The 21591-nt window shown below is 42.9% G+C and overlaps 1 protein-coding gene across 2 annotated transcripts in view; it reads right to left on the reverse strand.

The window, feature by feature from the left end:
• The window catches only part of LOC139161326 (ABC-type organic anion transporter ABCA8-like), a 72076-nt gene extending 51934 nt beyond the window's left edge, over nucleotides 1-20142 (reverse strand). For both annotated transcript variants that reach the window (XM_070740308.1, XM_070740306.1), the window contains exons 1-12: nucleotides 19923-20142; nucleotides 19166-19281; nucleotides 16870-17071; nucleotides 15788-15982; nucleotides 11010-11110; nucleotides 10376-10602; nucleotides 7493-7631; nucleotides 6642-6827; nucleotides 6195-6327; nucleotides 2931-3102; nucleotides 1204-1262; nucleotides 575-685 (exon numbers count right to left, since the gene is read on the reverse strand). In XM_070740308.1, coding sequence (XP_070596409.1) covers nucleotides 575-685; nucleotides 1204-1262; nucleotides 2931-3102; nucleotides 6195-6327; nucleotides 6642-6827; nucleotides 7493-7631; nucleotides 10376-10602; nucleotides 11010-11110; nucleotides 15788-15982; nucleotides 16870-17071; nucleotides 19166-19270 — 1630 coding nt within the window. In that variant the 5' untranslated portion in view covers nucleotides 19271-19281; nucleotides 19923-20142. The remainder of the gene's footprint in view (nucleotides 1-574; nucleotides 686-1203; nucleotides 1263-2930; nucleotides 3103-6194; nucleotides 6328-6641; nucleotides 6828-7492; nucleotides 7632-10375; nucleotides 10603-11009; nucleotides 11111-15787; nucleotides 15983-16869; nucleotides 17072-19165; nucleotides 19282-19922) is intronic.
• Between the last annotated feature and the right edge of the window lie 1449 nt (nucleotides 20143-21591).

The raw sequence follows: 21591 nt of genomic DNA on the forward strand, positions 1-21591 counted from the left end.
TTTTTTCATTGCAGTAACTTTGAATGGTCAATAAATGAACTGTTATAAGTCAAGGACTATCTGTATTTAACTAGCACTGTGTTGTTCAAATTACAAATTGATGTAAATAAATTAAAATAATTACTGCCTAATATGTAAAGTTTAAAATATATAGGAAAATATAATAAAATTACAATCTTATGTTAAAGAAACTTTGACCTTTGAAAACTTCAAAATTGAGTTTTACAACTTCATGGAAAATAAAACTACTTATTAGTCATAACAATTTATAGATGATACTTCACTAGAGAACAACAATATTGCAGTTTTTACAAGACACCTAGTTGTGCTGTGGAGAGGGGCGGCATAGAAATCCAATAAATAAATAAATAAATAAATAAATAAATACATACATACATACATACATACATACATAATAAACAAACAAATAAACAAACAAATAAACAAACAAAATATGAAAAACAGGAAATGGGACCAGACTGGACCATGATCAGATCCAACAGGGCTGCACTTTTGTAAACATATTTCGAGATTCTACTGGAATTTGAATTCACTTTAAAGTTTTGATTCTTACCATCAGATGGTTTGGAAAGTCCACTGAGGATGTTTAGTAATGTGGTTTTTCCAGATGTGCTATGACCAAGTATTGTAGTGATCTGACCTTCATAAATATCCAAGGACAATCCTAATATATAAAGAAGTCATGTTTACTGTATATATTAAATGATCCATTGAGGCATCTAACAGGAGAAAACATCAAATTCGTCATATTTTTTATCCTGAATTTTATAATTGCTACTGATTCTACTGTCAGTCATTTTATTTCTTTTTGCTGGCATTCCGCCCCGAGTCTTCGGAGAGGGGCGGCATACAAATCTAATAAACATAAACACATTCAAGCAACCAATTTTCCTCAGGACTTCCTATCAAGATATGGGAGGAAATTAAAAATCAATTTGCCTTTCCTTTTTCAACGAGAGCCCAGGAGGCTGATGGAACATGTAGAGATGAAGGTGTAAAAGCCCTGGAGACTGGTCAGAAAGATAACCTTTGAAAGTTACTTAAATGTAATTCTTAAATTTAAAGCATCTCAGGAAGCTTTTCCTACAAGAAGGAGAGCAGAAATGCCTGTACTTGTGCAATTTCTGTCCTATTTCATAGAATTAAAGCAATAATATACATTCTAAAGTGCAGGTAGCTTACCTTTCAAAGCTTCTGTTTCTGTGCTTTTCATTTTATATATTTTTTTAATGTTATTAAGTCTAAAAAATAGTGAAATATTTGTCAGTACATTATGAGATTCTTCTTACAAATTTCAGAATCATTCAAAATATCACATTGAAATTGGAGAATATTAATTTAGCATTCAATATATCATTGTAAATATTAAACATGGGATTCATTTTCCTCTGGTATATGCCTAATACATCTAATAAAATAAATACAAAAATATAACATAAAAATATAATAAAAGACAATGCAAGTAGACGTCAGGCTAGGGTAGCACATCGCTAAGGACTTTATGGGTCATTAAGTGAGGACCTCATGTAACATCAAGCAAGCAGACCAGGCGGAAACTGAGAGTTGGCATAACAGAGAACACACAACCAGATAGGGAAAAAAGCAATGGAAAAGTAAGCCATTTATAAGAAGCCATTGGGGAGGGTGGAAATGGCATTCATATGACCTTGACATGCTGCAACCATCATAATGATTATCAAGTGGCGAAATTGTGATTGTGTGACTTCAGAGGTGTCATAAGAGCCACAACTGCAAGGGCTGGTCATACGTTCCCCTCATTCAGCACTGTCACAACTTGGAATGGTTGATGAACAGATGGTCATAAGCCAAAGCTATTATGTCCCTTCAGGACTTTACTAGCTGCCACTGCAGCCACTAAATAGTTAGAATCAGCTCAGCTGCTGATTGGGAAAACCTTGGCCACTCATTGACTGTCGCATTGACAGCTGCATTTAAATTGCACTGTCAGACTCGGCTGAGGTGATTCTGTTCTGAGCGGTTTTGTTTGGGTTTCTGTTGTGCTGTTCCTCGTTCAAGCTTTCATTAAAGGTTTCAAGTTAAATTACAGTCACCTTACCTCGTTATTTCTGGGATTCAGGCAGAACAAAAGGCATATTTGTTGCAACAGAAGTGTATTTCTTACAGCAAATTATTTTCTCCTTATGAATGAATCCAGGTGTGGGCTTCAAAACCTTTAGCAAGGGATTCTCTACCTGGTTGCTGGCTGTGTGTGGTCTTGGAAAGCGTGGCCTATTCAACCTTCTGCACCATGGTAAAGGGGCGTTTTTGCCCTCCTTGGGCTCCTTGAGGCAAAAAAGGCTTCCTCGGGCTTTGGAGGCCGGAAACAGACCTGAACTTCTGGTAGTCCTGTTTGTTTGTTTTTATTTATTTATTTATTTATTTGTTTGTTTGTTTGTTTGTTTGTTTGTTTGTTTGTTTGTTTGTTTGTTTGTTTATTTATTTATTTATTTATTTATTTATTTATTTATTTATTTATTTATTTATTTATTTATTTATTTATTTATTTATTTATTTATTTATTTATTTATTTATTTATTTATTTATTTATTTATTTATTTATTTATTTATTTATTTATTTATTTATTTAGTCCAATACACTCCCCAAGCATACACACACACACACCCTGCACTTACCTACATCCAAAACAGGCAACAGGGGGACTCCAGGGAGGAGAGGGAAGAAGTGGGCAGGGCCAGCCAGGAATGGGATTTGGGGGTTCCCTGAACTGCACAGAGCCTTAGCTAGAGGTTCTCCTGAGCCCCTCCAAACTCCCAGCAGCCTACCCCTAAATGAATCTCCCCTAATGTCCTCTGAGAACAGAACCTATAAGTAAAACAAGTTTACAATATGCTGATACTATTGAGTATCCAGATTCAATGACGCTTACCTTATGGCTTCCTTCCCTTCAAATTCAGGAGGCACAGGCTCTACATTGTCACTGAAAATACTCCCATGACTCCGTTCAGTTGTAGGAGCATTCCCAGTATAGGGGATTTTTGGCTTACACCAATAGGTCTTCTTCAAGAAAAACAGTGGAGGATAAGGAACCCCATATTTGTCTGAAAGTATTTTACAAACAGCAAGTTGTCATAAATCCAAAATAACTGTAAATCATTTCAATTTTATCAATATCTTTTTGTAGGTGGTCAAATGTGGTCTCACCAGTGCTCTATACAGTGCCATCACAATCTCCCTCTTCCTGCTTGTTATACCTCTAGCTATGCAACCAAGCATTCTACTTGCTTTTCCTACTACCTGACTACACTGTTCACCCATTTTGAGACTGTCAGAAATCGCTATCCTTAAATCCTTCTCTAAGTTTTTGCTAACACAGAACTGCCAATGCAATACAGTGGTCCCTCGACTTGCGCGTTCTCGATTAGCGCGAAACGCTGCAACGCGGTTTTTCAAAAAATATTATTTAAAAAATAAAATATTAAAATATTATTTAAAAAAAATTTTTTTTTTAAAAAAAAAAATTTTTTTTAAAAAAAATTTTTTTTTATTCTGTTCCCTGAATGGAGACCGCCGGCCGCTCAATCGGGCTGGCAGGGAACAGAATGGAGCCTTCCGCGGCGGGGCTGGTAAGGGGGGGAGCCGAGCCCAGCCCCGTGGCATTCGCTTTCCTCCCTGCCCCAGAAGCTCTCCGAGGTTGCGAAGGAGCCCACAATCAGTCTCGGCTGCGGGTGGGAGGAAGGCGAATCCCCCGTGGGCTCCGTTACATTTTCCGCTGCCAGCCAGGCCATGCTGGCGGCAGCGGAACAATCGCTGGGTGGAAGGCGTGCTCGGCTCCAGCCGCTTTCGGCCGAGCCTCCCCGGCCAAGCAGCCAGGGAAGTCGAGCCAGGCGTGGCGGCGGCCTGCGCCGATGTTCCCCGCTGCGACGGAAGGCAGTCGCTTGGCTAGGGAGGCTCGGCCGAAAGCGGCTGGAGCGGCAGAGCCGAGCACGCCTTCCACCCAGGGAGTCCTGCCCTTTCATTCCCGCCGACCACAGGGGCGAGGGGTGGGGATGAAGGGGCAGGACTTCCCGGGCGGAAGGCGTGCTCGGCTCTGCCGCTCCAGCCGCTTTCGGCCGAGCCTCCCTAGCCAAGCGACTGCCTTCCGTCGCAGCGGGGAACATCGGCGCAGGCCGCCGCCACGCCTGGCTCGACTTCCCTGGCTGCTCGGCCGAAAGGGGCTGGAGCGGCAGAGCCGAGCATGCCTTCCGCCCGGGAAGTCCTGCCCCTTCATCCCCACCCCTCGCCCCTGTGGCCGGCTCATCCAGGGGGGCGTGTGTGGACTGGCAAGCGGCAAGCGGGAAGACCAAGGGACATTCAGTTCCTTCAGCCGCCCAACACCTGATCCGCTCCGCAGCGCGGCAGCAGCGAGGAGCCGAAGATGGGGTTTCCCCTTTGCCTTTACCCCATCTTCGGCTCCTCGCTGCTTCCGCGCTGCGGAGCAGATCAGCTGTTGGGCGGCTGAAGGAACCTCCCCTTGGTCTTCCCCGCCGCCCACACGCAAACTCCACCATCTGCGCATGTGCGGCCATGAAAAAAATGGCGCACATGCGCAGATGGTGGTTTTACTTCCGCATCCAATATAACGCGGAAATCGGTTAGCGCGGGAGGTCTTGGAACGTAACCCCCGCGCTAACCGAGAGATCACTGTACTCAGATTGAGGATTCCTTTTCCCCAAGTGTATTATTTTACATTTCGAAACATTAAACTGCAGTTTTCATGCTTTGACCACATCTAATAAAGCTAAATCGTTTGCCATATTACAGATGCGTCCAGAAATATCAACCCTATTGCACACTTTAGAGTCAACGGCAAATAGGCAAACCTTCCCCATGTCACTCACAAACATATTAAAAAGAATAGGACCCAGAACAGACCCTTGTGGCACACAACTTGTAACCAGTCTCTGCTCAGAATACTCGCCATTAACCATCTGATACCTAAGATTCAGCCAGCTGCAAATCCACTGAACTATCCAGGGATTAAATCCAATCTTCACTAATTTATCTATCAGCTCTTTATGTGGAACCGTATCAAAGACTTTGCTGAAGTCCAGATAGGCAATATCCACAGCACCACCTTCATCCAACACCTTTGTGACATAGTCAAAGAAATCAATGAGATTAGTCTGACATGATTTGCCTTCTGTAAAGCCATACTGGTTTGGATCCAATAAGTTATTGGTTTTTAGATGCTGATTTATCCTCTTTTGGAGTACAGTCTCCATCATTTTAACTACAATTGATGTCAAGCTAACTGGCCTGTAGTTAGCAGCTTCTTCTCTACTGCCCTTCTTGTGGATAGGCACAACACTGGCCATTCTCCAATCATCAGGAACATCTCCTGTTAAAAGGGATTGGTTAAACAAATCAGTCAGGGGGATAGCAATTTAAGAACTCTGGGGTGGATGCCATCTGGACCCATTGCCTTATTTATCTTTAGGAACATGAATGGAAATATTTTAAGATGTGCAAATGTTGGTAGAAAAGTATTGGGTGGAATAATTCTGTTGTGAAGATGCTTGTCAAGAAAAGCAGAAATTGCTAAGTATAAAAGCAAGTTCTTCCAATTCTGTTGAAGTAAGTGGGAGCTTGATATGTCAGGAGAAACATAAATGCAGTGTAAACGTGTTAATGATGAAAAAAGAACCTAAAAGACTCAGAATGGATGGATGCTAAATATTTGTGAATCGAATGCAAAGTGACTGATTTGTATGAAACCAATGCATTGGAATTATTAGTTATGTAGGAAAAATAAATGGGAATGGAATTGCAACACAAAAATGTGAAGATGAGCTCCAAGAAATGACTGAGATTTAGAAAACAAAAGGAAACTTTACCTTCTCTCGTCATTCACCTCTAATTTCATTTGCTTCTCTACTTTACACCATTTCTATGCTTTGCATACTACTGATTTCTTTAAAACCGTCTACAGCTCATATATGTATGCATGGTATGTGAACAAGATTGTTGTATTAGGAGCTTCAGATGAATTTCAGTCAACTTCAACTTAAGAAAGATGGAATACTTGCTATCTCAACTTTGTTATTTTTTGCCTTTTTTCAGGCCAATTACAGTTTATTCCTAATTCAAAAATGATTCCGAGATAATGAAAATAAACTTGCAAACTATAATATATTCTCAGTAATATACTTACCAGGCACAACCTTATCAAAATAGAAAGCCAGCAGCATGTATAAGAGGCTGTCAATAAGCAAGCAATAACCATACGGTTCCAACATTAAGTCATTAAAATAAAAGGTCCTCCCATATTTTTGAAAATAGAAAATCTGCATGAAAACAACAAAGGGGTTGGGGTTTTTTTGGTAAATCAAATATTCATAGGAAAGAACAAAGAATTGAAATGAAATTAACTGTTTATTAAGTTAAACTAGTGATCCTATTCTAACCCTCTTGGAGGCATGGGTCTAAGCAGGATGAAGGAAGAATGAGATGGGTTGCTATTTTGTGTCCACATTTACTATGCTATGTGTTCCTATCAAAATATATTTGGAAGAGAAATACATAAGTTGCCAGAGTGAGTGTCAGATGTTTTTCCTGTTAGTTGATTAGGAAGATAGAATTTTGAAGTAAAATACTTTACCTTTGAAAACCCAGCACCTAAAGCAAATGGACAGAAGATGCACAAAATCAACTCCAAACTTGGAGGTATCAACTTGATTGTCATAGTAAGGTTGAGGGCTCCCAAACAAAAAGTCAAGATGAAGACAGCAAAGCTAGTGGTTCTGGGTTTCTTTAGGAGAGAGCTCAACATGAAACAGAAACATATCTGTGACAGAAGAAATTGCCAGTTAGTACAGTTGCTACAAATATGCAAGATATAATGATTGAATTATTGTTCTGTATTTATATGTAATTGTTGCACCCTACATTAAAAAGATAAATTGTTGCAGTAGATCTGTGATGGAGAACCTATGCCGGAAGGGGCACACAGAGCCATATGTCCAGGCATGCGGAGCCATTGCCTGTTGCTCTTCAAGGTTCCAGCACATGGGCCAGCTGGTCTTCACACGAGTGCCAGAAACCGAAAAAGCAGCCGCACATGAATAATTGCCTATAAAACATTTTATCCAGAAACAAATGATGTAGCCATTTTCAATATTCTCTGGAAAGGTTCCATTCGGGTTATCAAATACATGTCAATGAATACAAAATAGAGAGCTATGCTTTTTCCTATCTTTCATCTAACCAGAAAAAAGAGCTGTCTGCTAAAGGGAATAATCTGTCCAGATATGCTTTCATTGAACCGGTATTTCCAGGATCCCTTAAACTAGTCCCATGTTTGGGTGCTTGATTAAAAAGAGAGAACATTTGAGAAATAAATGTTTTAATTTAATCTTTTAAAAGATTCTTAACATGTCCTCCAGCAGAAGAAATTTTTTTATTGCATCAAACATATCACTTTAATTGAGAAAAGGAAGGCCCAAGACTTACAGATGAAATGCCATAAAGGAAAATCAGGACAAATAAGACAGAACTGCTGCTTAGGTGAAATAACATATCTTTCAGACAAAATGTCAGCATCATGCCTGGAATTAAGATGTACAAGGTGTAGAGCAAACCCCAGGAGAGCCTATGAAGAAAAAGACATTGTTAACCTTCTTGACAACATTTATCTGATTTTTATCCACCTCCCCTAAATTACCTCTCCAGTTAAACTCAATATTATGGTCCTAGCCTGCAGGAGGGGAAAAAATGATTGCAGGAGAGGCATCTCTTGTTCAGTAAAACTGAGGCTTTTATCATTAAATGGCATTTGGCAATCATGTTTGGTTAGGAACAGTAGCCAAATATGAAGAAGAGTGGAGGCCTTTGATAGCCTTCCCATGACTCCTTGCCTACATCAATTCAAGGAATGACAAAAAAAAAAATTATTATTATTTTCTTTAAATGAATTAGCTGTCTAACACCAAGGAGAAAAGGATGACTCTTCCAAATACAGTGCTACCTCTACTTAAGAACTTAATTCGTTCCCTGACCAGGTTCTTAAGTAGAAGCTATTTTTCCCATAGGAAAATGTAAAAGCAAATAATGCGTGCAAACCCATTATGAAAGAAATAAAAACTTGGAATTTGGGTGGGAGGAGAAGGAAGAAGAAGAGGAGGAGGAGAGTTGCTGCCGAAGGAAGAAGGTAAGGGGAGGGGAATAAAAAAATCCAAAACTTTAAGTCTTAAAAAAACAAAAAGAGGGACTCTGAGGTGGCAAGGAGGAGCAAGCGCCTCTAATACACTGCCGGCGCGAGGCTTCTTCCCATACACTGCCACCCATACACTGGCTGCTCCTGCTGCTATCTGCTGCCTCTTCCTTCCCATACTGACGGGCTCCCCTCTCCTCTTGCTCACTTGCTTTGTATCCATCACCTTTCCTTCACTGTGGTGACTCCTTGACTGCCCAGAGCAAAGGGAACGTTTCTTTTTTCTGGGCGCTGGCAGAGGTTTATTTCCTGTCCAAGTGCCCAGAGAAAGGAAAATGCTTTGTTCACTCTGGACTGCCAAAGCCTCCTAAAACGTCACCAAAAGGCTCCTCTGGCAGCCCAGATGGCCGGGATTAAAGGGGAATGGCAGGAAACTGGCCGGGCCTTCGTGCTGCTCTCAGATTTCCTGGGAAATGTTTCAAAGCTTGGGTTCTTAAGTAGAAAATGGTTCTTAAGTAGAAGTAAAAAAATCTTGAACACCCAGTTCTTATCTAGAAAAGTTCTTAAGTAGAGGCGTTCTTAAGTAGAGGTGCCAGTGTACAGATAAAACAGATGTCTCCCTCAATTCTTCCCAGATTGCAGAGTCTTTGGCAGATGTAATCAAAGAAGATCCACATAAGATGATACATTTTGTGGGGGTTTTTCTTTTGCTATTCAGAGAGAGGACTTATTGACTTTTCTGAAAACTTTTTTTTTTTTTGGTCAATGAAAGGACTCTAAATAACAGTTCCATGACTTTCAAATTTTGGCATCCCTTTTGTTAAGCAGAAGAGTGACATCTAGAATACTATTGGGCTGGAGTGCTGGTCCTGCCAAAATTGATCCAAGTGACCTAGAATTTGGTCAGTCCTTGCTGGCTAGAAGCAGTTTTTTCAAATGAGCAGAGGATCCATTTTTGGAGTAGACCCAAGTGACATTATACCTCTTCCAGCCCCATCCTTAAAAACATACCTGCCCAAAGGAAGTAGAACTATTTACAGCACCAGCTCCATGATCAGAGCTTCATTAAATTCTGTGCTGAGCTTTCTGGCTGGCATGGCTGAGCAACAGGAAGACCCTTAAAAGCGGCTTTGCTGGAGAGACGGAGTAACGACACGGACACCAGAGCTGGATTTAAATTGGGTCATTTTTATTAACATAAAATTTGCATAATTTATTCAAATACTTTGCATAAATTAGCATAATCAACTATGACCCGGAACTGGACCTGCAGGGTCAAACAACTACTTCCGGGGCGGAAATGACGTTATGCCAACAAACATTCCTGGGCAACTCATGGGCGTATCTCGATGCAAGTCCAGGTGAGGGCCAGGCCGTCACCTGCGACCCTGCCATGCTGTGCATGAGGGGGGTCCCACCGGCTAACCGGAATCCGGGAATTAAAGGTGCAGGACCCAAAGACAGGTTCCCCCCAGCTGCTCAGGCAGAAACTCCCTCCATGAGCTTGCGGAGAACCTGTCAATCATCCCCAAAGATGCCCAAGGGAGAACGCGCGGTTGCTAAACCACCCCAGATTTCCGCCCCTAACCTGCCTACCCAAATGACCAAAGGTAAGCCAATTAACCTAATAAAAGCAAGCACCCCCTAACCGCACATCCATCACCCCAGTGTGGAATGGGCGAAAAAACAGCTCTGCTAAGAGGCAGAACTGCAAAAAATTCCCATTCGGCCCCCTAAGGGCGACCCCTAAGCACACTGCGAAATAGTGGAGGGCGGGCGGGTGTCTGCACAGCTACAGCAATCCGGGCGAAAAGGAAGAGCCCCGGGCCTGCTCGCCCTTATATAGGGCAAGCAGGCCCCGCCCGGACCAATCAGGGCCTGGCCAATCAGGCCCTGATCTCCCGAGCGAAGTCTCGCATCGCGAGACTTCGCCCGGGATCCAAAATGGCGGCCGCCATGAGGGACCATGTCTCCCGGTCCCTCCAGCAAAGCCTGCCTGCCGGGTAAGTCCGGCGCTGCCCTTTCTGCTGCTAGCAGCCAGTTACTGAAGCTGACCTGCTAATAAAGTGCTGAATTGTTCTCCAGCTCACCTCTGCTTCCTGCACATGCTATTTCAGAGATTCATCTATTTCTTTAAAACCTGTTGGGTCCATCTGAGAAAAGGAGCCAATTTCATAGCTCACCAGAATGCTGCATCTCGTAGTCCCATTGTCTTCATCACCACCTTTAATTTCCGTTTCTCTCTTGTAAGAGTTAGTGCCAAGAAATACATAAATGGAGCAAAACACAGGGACAGGGACCAAAGGAACAGGCCGTTTTCTATTTCAAGTCCCACTGTAATAGAAGGTGATTTCATACGGATGCCATTGATAGAAGTCATTTCTTCCCAAACAGAGCGATTGGTGATCCTCTGAAAGAAAAGACATTGAAATTACTGATAACTTATTCCACAGGTAATTTTCCATGGCACCTGGAAAACTACATTATAAAGGGGAAAAAAGGATTGAATTACTTAAAAGTGTGTGTGTATATAAAATTGTTGACCTAATAGAGGAAGCTAACAATGATCTAATACTGGAATCAGGAAGAGCACATACTTAGGAAAAGGAAAGCACTTGAGTATACTCTGAGTAGATTAGAATGAGCTCTATTCTACAGCCTAGGGAGATCCAGAGACAATGAGTAGGATAAAGAGCAGCCCAGTAAATCAAAATATATAATTAAAGGAACAGAGAAGTCATTCAAACCAAACTGGCCAAATGTCACTGCCACTGCTGCAGTTAAAAGTGAGCCCTATCCTTTTTACTTTTTACTTACTTCAATAAGTGCACTGTCGATGCAAGATTGCAGTGAGACAAAGCCTTGAGTCCAATACGTCGGATTTTCACAATAAATTGAGGAAAAGTTGAGACATGCATCTACAAAAAAGAAGAGAAGCAGACTTAACTCACCCACATTTTGAACAATACTCAGCATAACACATCCTCCTATCTAAAGTCAAGAAGAAAGTGGGGCTGTTTCCAATTCTTCTTTCCATTCAAACTGTTCCTTGGTTTGAAGACTCTAAGTTAAATTCAAGAGCAAACCAAGAAAATAAATAATTAACTCTAAGGAATAGATTTCTGAAACAGGACCATCCGTTATTATAAAGAGTATATGGGCCACTGATTACTTATGTGCTTAACCTATTGGTACCACATTCAATTTACTTTTATGTTTTTCCTGACATATGCAATTCCCAAGTTCATTTTAAAAAGATGGGCAGAAATGTGTTCTTAGCCATTTTTAGTTCCTTTGACAAACATTAATTTCTTGCCAGACAACAAACTAGCTCCTGCCTTCCAATCAGTATTTACACATTATTATCACTGTCATTCCAATTAATAAGACAACTAAAAAGGTGATATACAAAAATATTTAAAAACAAACAGAGACCAATAATAATAATGATGAAAGAACAATGCACACACTGAAGAAACATACAAATACCTTGGTTCTCGAATGCCTTGGTTATCGTACATTTCGGATACCGAACAAAATTTTCTGCAAAAATTTGCTTCAGTATCTGAACAAACATTCGGATACTGAACAGGCACAGAAAATTTTGTTTATTATCCGAAATGTTTGACCAAGGCAACTTTGCAAAAGTTCCTGTCTTCAGTGGTTCATTTTGTTACCTCTAGGCAGTTGCACCAACTTTTTCCTTCCTGCCTCCGGCAGCTCTGGCAGCTTCCCTTCATCACGTGATGTTCCTGGCGCTGCTGCTTCTCAAAGGGAAGCCACCACCACTGCTGGGAAGGAAAAGGTTGGTGCAGCTGCCTAGAGGTAACAAAACAAACCGTTGAGGAAAGGGGCCTTCCGAAGCTGCCCGCATTGCAGCCACCCCTACCCTTCCTGCAGCTTGGAGCGGTTAGATGATAGAGACTGGGAGGCTGTTAAGCAGGCGGCCAGGAGGGGCGTGTCGGATTCTGACTCCCACTCCCTCTCACCCCATCCCCTCAGATCTTTATCCCATAGGAAATAGAGGAAATATATTTAATTGGTTCCCAGCTAGTCAACAGGGGCTGGGAACTAACTAAATCCATTTCCATTATTTCCTATGGGATAAATTAATTCAGTTCTCGACCAAATTGGTTCTCAACCACACTTCCGAAATGAATTGTGGTCGAGAACCGAGGTACCACTGTACCAAGATTTGGTGCAAGTTTTATAAGCCACCCAATCTGAGATCTTGCCGATAGAGTCAAGTTAGCAGAGCTTTATTTACAGATCCTCTCCATTTGTTTTGGAGTGGATTCCATACAGGTGAGCTAGCTGTTCCAAGGGAAGGAGGGATCATTGCTTAATAATGATCCCTTCTTCTGGCTCCGTGAGCTCAACTGGCGATGAGTGTAATTCTGGCCCTGGGCTCAGGTTGCTGCTACTCAATGTCAGGTCGGTGGTAAATAAAGCTCTCCTCATCCGAGATTTGATCCTGGATAGGGAGGCCGACCTGGCATGTGTGATTGAAACCTGGCTGGGCCCAGAGAGAGGAGTTCCTCTCTCTGAAATTTGCCCAGCTGGGTTTCAGGTATGGCATCAGCTCGACCCCAGGGAAGGGGGGTAGGAGTGGCTATTATAGCCAGGGAGAGCCTTTGCCTTTGTAGACTTGTTGCTCCAGAGATTGCAGGTTCTGAGTCCCTCCTGGTGAAGTTGGACTTAGGGGTTCAGGTGGGCTTGTTGCTCATGTACCTGCCTCCCAGCTACATGTCAACAGCCCTGCCTGTGCTGCTCGAGGAGGTAGCCGGGCTGGCAGTGGGGTTCCCCAGACTTATTGTCTTGGGGGACTTTAACCTACCATCACTCGGTGAAATCTCTGGGCTAGTGCAGGAGTTCATGGCCACCATGACAGCCATGGACCTGACTCAAGTAGTACAGGGTCCGACTCATGAGGGGGGGCATGCACCCGACATGGTATTCCTCTCTGAGCAATTGAGCAATGGTCTGAGACTAAGGAGTTTAGAAGTGTTGCCTTTGTCATGGTCAGACCATTTTCTATTGCAGCTTGACTTCCTGGCTCCAATCCTTCCACCCAGAGAGGCAGAACCAACTAGGTGGTTCCACCCCAGATGCCTGATGGACCCAGAGGGCTTTCAGAGGGAGCTTGGGGTTATTCCAGATGCATTCGTCCACAGTTCGGCAAAGTCTCTTGCTGAGACCTGGAACAAGACTGCAGCGGAGGCTCTTGACCAGATTGTGCCATTGTGACCTCTCCACAGTACTAGACTCCGTAGAGCTCCATGGTTCAACAAGGACCTCTGAGAGTTGAAATGCCAGAAGAGAAGTCTAGAGAAGCGATGGAGGAAGAGTAAGTCTGAATCCAATCGAACACTTGTAAGAGCTCATATTAAGACTTACAAAGTGGCGCTCAAGGCGGCAAGATGCACGTATCATGCCACCTTGATTGCAGCAGCAGAATCTTGCCCAGCCGCTCTGCTTAGGGTGTCCAGCTCCCTTCTTAACCAAGGATTTTAACACATTTTTAACACATTTTTCACTGATAAAGTCGCTCAGATCTGGGCGGACCTCGACTCCGATTGGATAACAGAGTCGACTGACAATGAGTCAGTCGAGGTGAATAGGGCCCCCTACTTGTCCATCTGTCTGGGAAGAGTTTGATCTGGTGACACTTGATGAAGTGGACAAGGCCATTGGAGCTGTGAGTTCCACCATATGGTTACTGGATTCGTGTCCCTCCTGGCTGGTTTCGGCCAGCAGGGTGGTGACATGGAGCTGGGTCCAGTTGATTGTCAATGGTTCTTTGGGGCAGGGGTCCTTTACGGCTCCCTACAAGGAGACACTAGTGCGCCCCCTCCTCAAGAAGCCTTCCCTGGACCCAGCCATTCTCAACAACTATCGTCCAGTCTCCAACCTCCCCTTTATGGGGAAGGTTGTTGAGAAGGTGGTGGCACTCCAGCTCCAGCGGTCCTTGGAAGAAGCCTATTATCTAGGCCCTCAGCAGTCATGATTCAGGCCCAGCTACAGCATGGAAACTGCTTTGGTCACGTTGATGGATGATCTCTGGCAGGCCCGGGACAGGGGTTTATCCTCTGTCCTGGTGCTTCTCCACCTCTCAGTGGCTTTCGATACCATTGACCATGGTATCCTTCTGCGCCAGCTGGAGGGGTTGGGAGTGGGAGGCACTGTCCTTCAGTGGTTCTCCTCCTACCTCTCCAGTCAGTCACAGTTGGTGTTACTGGGGGGGTCAGAGGTTGACCTCTAGGCTTCTCCCTTGTGGGGTGCCTCAGGGGTCAGTCCTCTCCCCCCTGCTATTTAATATCTACATGAAACCACAAGGCAAGATCATCTAGGGGCATGGGGTGAGGTACCATCAGTACACTGATGATACCCAGTTGTACATCTCCACCCCATGTCCAGTCAACGAAGCAGTGGAAGTGATGTGCTGGTACCTGGAGGCTGTTAGGGTCTGGATAGGTGTCAACAGACTGAGACTCAACCCTGATAAGACGGAGTAGCTGTGGGTTTTACCTCCCAAGGACAATTCCATCTGTCCATCCATCACCCTGGGGGGGGAATTATTGACCCCCTCAGAGAGAGTCCGCAACTTGGGCGTCCTCCTCGATCCACAGCTCACATTAGAGAACCATCTTTCAGCTGTGGCGAGGGGGGCGTTTGCCCAGGTTCGCCTGGTGCACCAGTTGCGGCCCTATCTGGACTGGGACTCACTGCTCACAGTCACTCATGCCCTCATCACCTCGAGGCTCGACTACTGTAATGCTCTCTACATGGGGCTACCTTTGAAAAGTGTTCGGAAACTTCAGATCGTGCAGAATGCAGCTGCGAGAGCAATCATGGGCTTTCCAAGATATGCCCATGTCACACCAACACTCCACAGTCTGCATTGGTTGCCGATCAATTTCCGGGCACAATTCAAAGTGTTTTTTTATGACCTATAAAGCCCTTCATGGCATCGGACCAGAATATCTCTGGGACCGCCTTCTGCTGCACGAATCCCAGTGACCAGTTAGGTCCCACAGAATTGGCCTTCTCCAGGTCCCATCAACTAAACAATGTCATCTGGCAAGACCCAGGGGAAGAGCCTTCTCTGTGGCAGCCTGACCCTCTGGAACCAGCTCCCCCTTGAAATTAGGATCGCCCCCACCCTCCTTGTCTTTTGTAAACTCCTTAAAACCCATCTCTGCTATCAGGCATGGGGGAATTGAGACATCTCCCCCTGGCCTATATAGTTTATGTATGGTATGTTTGTGTGTATGTCTTTTTTAAATAATGGGTTTTTTAGATATTTTTAAAAATTAGATTAGTTATTGTACATTGTTTTTATTATTGATAAATAAATAAATAAATAATTTATTTGTTTGTTTATTTATTTATTTATTTATTTATTTAATCCAATACACAATACATATTGAAGAGGATAGACATGAGGTATTATATATAAAGAAAAGATATAAAAGTAGAGGAGAAGATATATGAAAGGAAGAAAAGATATATGATATATATATCATAAAGTTGCCAAGCATGAAAAACACTGGATATATGAAAGTCTGGAATGAAACACAGCCATCTTGAATTACCTATAACAGCAAGTCCTTTGTGTGGTAAAACTGTTCTGTAGGTAGGAAATCGGAGTCGATAGGACATTTCGTCTTGGAATACAACTCCAATAATATCTAAGAAGTTGTCATACCCAGATTCCATGTTCTTCTCATCTGCCATGTCCTTCTCATCTTTCATGACCTTTTCATCTTCCATCACTTTTGTCTCAATACCTTTAGCATAGAAATCATGTTAGTAAGTTAAATCCTTTGTAGGACAGGGAAAAAGAAATGTCTTTGCATGCTGATGTTTTATTTTTTTGTATCAGTTAACCATTTCAAGGGTTATTTCCAAAAATTGGCCAAAATAATATTTAAAAAATAGACTAATATTTAATTTTGTAAGCTGAACTCTGTTGATACCTAAGTTAAATAAGCAAAAATGCAGGATTGAAAGGTTCCCACAAAGCTTTTCATTCATCTATTTGAAAGTTACCTTGATCTCAAACATATCTCCATGCATAACGTATTGGCTGGATTGACCCATCATACTAGTCTATAATCCACCCTCCAGGTTGTTTAATTTTTGCTTCTCACATTAAAAAAAAACAGGGCCATAGTTATCTGAAAACAGGTTTTATTGTCAGGTTATACAAAATCACTTGATCATAATATATAAAGAATATCACAGACAAGCCACAGGTAACATGATATACGAACCCAGTCAAAATTCATATACCAGTGGTATTTATTTGTTTTTTATTCTGCCTTTATTATTTTTAAAAGTTACTCAAGGAAGCAAACATATCTAATTGTTTTTTCTCCTCCTATTTTCCCCACAACACTAACCTGTGAGGCGTGTTGGACTGAGAGAAAGAGTGACTGGCCCAAAGTCACCCAGACAGTTTCATGCCTAAAGCAGGACTAAAACTCAGAGTCCCCTGGTTTTTAGTCTGGTGCCTTAACCATTAGACCTAACTGGCTCTCTTGCCACTTTGTCTAAATTGATGGGCTGTTTCAACAGCATTGGACGATATAATTGCCAAACTAAATCAAAATGAGCCTAGCTGAAATTAGTATGCATTGAAGTCTTTGAAAACTTTTTAACAGATACTTTATACCTTTTAGAGGAGAGATAGTTTCTATTTTCTTCATTATTTCTCTTGACATCTTTGTATTTGGAGTATACAAAATTTTAACTCCCGTAATATTAAATGAAGGTTTTCCAAGGAAGGCATGAGGTATTTCACCAACATCCTCATATAAATACCCATATGTTTGTAACAGTATTATACTGAGGAGAAGCAGGGTAGAAAACCATTCCTAGAAATATGAAATAAGTCCAAGTTATTAACACCCATTACAGAAATTTGGAATGATCGCTGCAAGGCAATTCTATTTTGAACCATAGGAGTATCATTGGGGATTGACTCTAATGAAAATATAGCAATAGAGAATCTAGGATGTTGAATACATGCACACTCTCATATCATGCATATATGTGCCTGTATTTGTGCCTATTGGCATCTCTCCCTACAGAAACACATATAAACTATGCACGGGGAGAAATTATAATGACAGTGAGGAAGCTCTGTTTAGCCACACATTCATTCTTAACCCAAAAGGCATCATGAATTCAGCAGGTGGGTGTATGGCAGATGGGAGGAAACTAAAAAACCCAGCTTTTAGAGACACCCATTTTCCTAGAATGTTACAATTTTAATTTGAGGCTGAAAAAATTAGTCTTCAAAAAACTCCATTTTTCCTACACAATGTTCCCTCGATTTTCGTGGGTTCGAACTTCTCGAAAAGTCTATACCACGGTTTTTCAAAAATATTAATTAAAAAATACTTTGCGGTTTTTTTCCCTATACCATGGTTTTTCCCACCCGATGACGTCCGCCTTTAATAAATATTTTTTTAAATAAACTTTAATAAATAAACATGGTGAGTAATAATCTAAATGGTTGCTAAGAGAATGGGAAATTGTAATTTAGGAGTTTAAAGTGTTAAGGGATGGCTTGTGATACTGTTCGTAGCCAAAAATAATGTATTTACTTCCACATCTCTACTTCGCGGAAATTCAACTTTCGCAGGCGGTCTTGGAACGCATCCCCCGTGAAAATTGAGGGAACACTGTATTGTATAAAAAGGAAAGCATTTAAATGGATGGTGTGTGCACTTTTTTTGGTTATAACAAGAATTGTTAGCAACTCAAGGAAGTTGCTAAAATTGATTTAGCAAGAAGTTAAAGATTCCTTAATTTGTCCTTTCTTAAACATATTTATTGGCCTTTTTGTGTACCAATTGTTTTTTTCCCCCTACTTCTGCCTTTGTACCCTGGATCTGGGCCTGTCTTGATATCCTAGGCCAGTGTTCTTGCCAGATGAATCAGAGAGTGAGAGGGAGGGAGAGGTGGAACCTGAGGAAACTCCAGAGACTGTAGAAACCCCAAGGATAGTAATGTCTGACTCAGAGGTGGGGGAGAACATTGAGGAACAGGAGCCCCTGTTAGATGACTGGGTCAGAAGGGTTAGAAGCAGACAGGAACAGCTTTATTTGGAAAGTTTTAGAAAATAGTCTATGGGAAAAGTCTAGGCAGTCATAGCTCTACTGACCACGCCCAGTCTGTATTTAAGGGAGGGTTTCTGGGTAAAGAGGCGTGGCTCTGAAATGTTCGTCATGGAGAAACATTCATATCTGAAGTTCCAGAATTGCCATGCTTAGAAATTGCCGGGGCTCCTTTAAAAGGTATGCAGAGTTGCCAGAGAATGAGAATGAAAATAAATCTGGAGATCTGTGAGGTTATGTGAGTGATGTACGAACTTTAACTAAAAGAAAGAATGTGCTAATTGGCTGGCTGCCATCTGTTATCTCCCAGCCAGTTCGAGCGGGGCCTCCACCAACATGAATTGTAAAGTCTGCTTTTGTCTGTACAAAGTACCTTCATATATATATATATATATATATATATATAAAGTGTTTGGATTAATTCCTGTGTTCGTGGAGGCTTGTTGGTTCCAATTCAGTGGGCCCAAAGCAGAACACAGACAATTATTGTTGTCTGTCTCTAAGCTGAAGCTGATCCCGTGCCATCTTACTCTGTTCCCTTAGCTTGCCTGAAAAGTTCTTGAGATGTCACAGGCCATTAGCACAGCCTGTTGCTGATAGAGAACCGAAAAACACAAAAACATGAGTACCTTCCCCTGTTTCCAAAACCAGTGTTATTCATCAAGTTGTAAAATAAGCACAACACAAATTCTTTGTAGTCCAATTTTTGCATCACACTCACAACTTTCTCACATTTAGATAGAGAGAAAGGAAACCTGAAGAAAAGCAATATCGGTGGGGAGTAGCAGGGGGGTGAGGAAACAGGGGTTGTTTTCACAGAAGTGAAAGTGGCTGCTTGGCACTTGCCTGAAAACTCTGCATTCTCATCCTCCATTTCAGAATTATGTTTTTCCACAGGAGCGCAGCAGTCTGTTGGAACAAGCTTCTTTTTCGTACATACTCTGTCTGCATGGTAAGGCTTGCTTGAAATAAAAAAGAAATCCACTAAGAAATTTTAACATCAAGCAAGCTGTAGTGAGAGGGACAGGTTAAACATTACAATCCCCCTCCTTTCCTTGCTTATGGGGTCATGTTCTGTGCATCTATTTATTTCCTAAACAGATCAATAAAGGTTAACGTCATGCAGGGTTTTGACTTAGAATTATTTGACCAAGAGTATTTGAGCATGCCACTTTTTCCTTAGCCAAATACAATAGAATAGATAGACCAAAAACATTTTAAAAATAAATTCTCTGTATAGAATTCCCATCCACTCCACTGAACTTAGTAGCATTTCCAGCCGTCCAAGTAGAAATCTATATTAATAATGCAGAAAGCAATTTGTCCATAATCTTTAGAGTGCCAATGAAAAAGAAACAATACAATGTTCTAAGAAACTTCGTTAAATATCTTTCTTTTAACTTAATTTTATCTGACACACTTTTACTCAGAAGCAGGATCCACTTCAACAAGCTAAATCCAGGCAAGGCATATGGGGATTGAGTCAAACTAAATTTATAGTAGCTTTCAATGTGTTAAATTGCATAATGCTTGAAATCTAAATAGTATTCTGCATAACAGGATTATTGTTTTAATGCAGTCAGGAGAAAGTAAAAATGCTTACCTTAAACAATTTGAGCAAGAAATGGAGGAAAGAAATTAGACAGCTACAGAATCAAACCAAAGTCCATCAGGAATGTGATTTGTTTGGGGGAAACAAGCTACAACAGTTTACTATTTTTTTCATGCCTTCATTCTTCAATTCATTTACACAGCAAAAAAAGGCAGAGTTTTTCACAATACTTTGGTGACCTTATTTCTCTCCTCCCATTTTCCCTCTGCCTATCAGCTAAACAGATTTCTTTCTTTTGAGGATTTCATCAGTGTTGACACAGCTGTATCTCAGTTTGAGAGAGACAAAGTACTTTTTAACATTTATATTTTTTTCTGCATCTAGCGGAAAAATATGCATTTTTAAAACACAAATCTGAAAATAAGACTAAGATCATTCAATTATTATTATTGTTGTTGTTGTTGTTGTTGTTAAGATCATTTGATCTTAATCAAATATTTAAGCTTCCTGATGATGTAAAAATTAATGATTAAGCTTTGCTGATGATGTAAAACTATTCAACACCACCAACAAGGTTGCTACCCTACAAAATAGCGCCGGTCGACTTACCGGCCCGGCAGCGTTTGCCGAAGGGCCGGGCAGACACCGGACTCCCTTATGGCGGCCGCCATCTTGTTTTCGGCCGAAATCTCGCGAGACGAGATTTCGGCCGAAAATCAGGCCTACGAGGCCTGACGTGCTGCTCGGTCTGGGCGGGGCTTGCTGGCCCTATTTAAGGGCTGGCAGGCCCAGGGCCAAGCCTTTTCGCCCCGGATCGGCAGCAAGAGCAGACACTCGGCTGAGTTCTGCTCCTGGCGGCCATTTTGTGGTGGCCTCGTGTTGCGGCCGCCATTTTGTCCAGGGCGAGAAGGCCTTCGTTGGATCCTCTGCTTCAGGAGCCTGCTTTCTGCGGAGCCAGCATCAGCTGGGCTCTGCCTGTGGTTGGAGGGCCCCAGATTCCCCCGGGACCGGGGGTGACGTGGGGGGGGCGGCGTGTGAAGCGCGGCCTAGCGCTTCCCTCCTTCAAGTGGGGGGGGGCTTGTGACAGTCCCTACAGGGATTAGTTACCCTGCAGGGCCCTGCAGGGTAAGGGGGTACAGGGCGACTTCGTGCCACTGTTGGGGGGGAGGAGTGGCCTGCTGGGACCCCCGGCTTAGGCCCCTTGGCTTAAGGCTCTTGGTTCGGGTGGGCTTGTGTGTCCATTATTTGTGGATTGGGGATGGCCCCCAAGAAGAGGCAAGCTCGGGCCCCTACGGCCCCGCCGGCCCCGCCGGCCCTGCCAGCTGGGCAGCCTAGGAGGACTCTTAGGCCCTCTGCCCGGGCTCGGGCCAGTATGGAGGGGCCTCCTGGGGTGGTCCCTTTAGAGGGGGTGGTGGGTCTTTTGCCCTCAGACCCTCAACCCGATGTTTCTCCTGCTCTTTCTTGGGCCAGGATTTTGGAGAGGCTGGACGAGCTAGAGCAGTGGCGGAGCAGCTCGGGCCCCGGGGGGCCCCTCGTGCCAGTACCGGCGGCGTTGGGAAGGGATCCAGCAGCAGCCCAGGCCGGGCAGATGGCCCATACCGGGCAGATGGCCCATACCGGGCAGACGGCCCAGTCCGGGCGAATGGCGAATTTTCCGGGCCCTGCGTCGATGGGGCCCCCCTGGATGTCTTCAACCCCGTACGGGCCAGGTGAGACTGCA

Source organism: Erythrolamprus reginae, chromosome 2 (genome assembly GCF_031021105.1).
Source record: "Erythrolamprus reginae isolate rEryReg1 chromosome 2, rEryReg1.hap1, whole genome shotgun sequence".
Classification (NCBI taxonomy): Eukaryota; Metazoa; Chordata; class Lepidosauria; order Squamata; family Dipsadidae; genus Erythrolamprus; species Erythrolamprus reginae.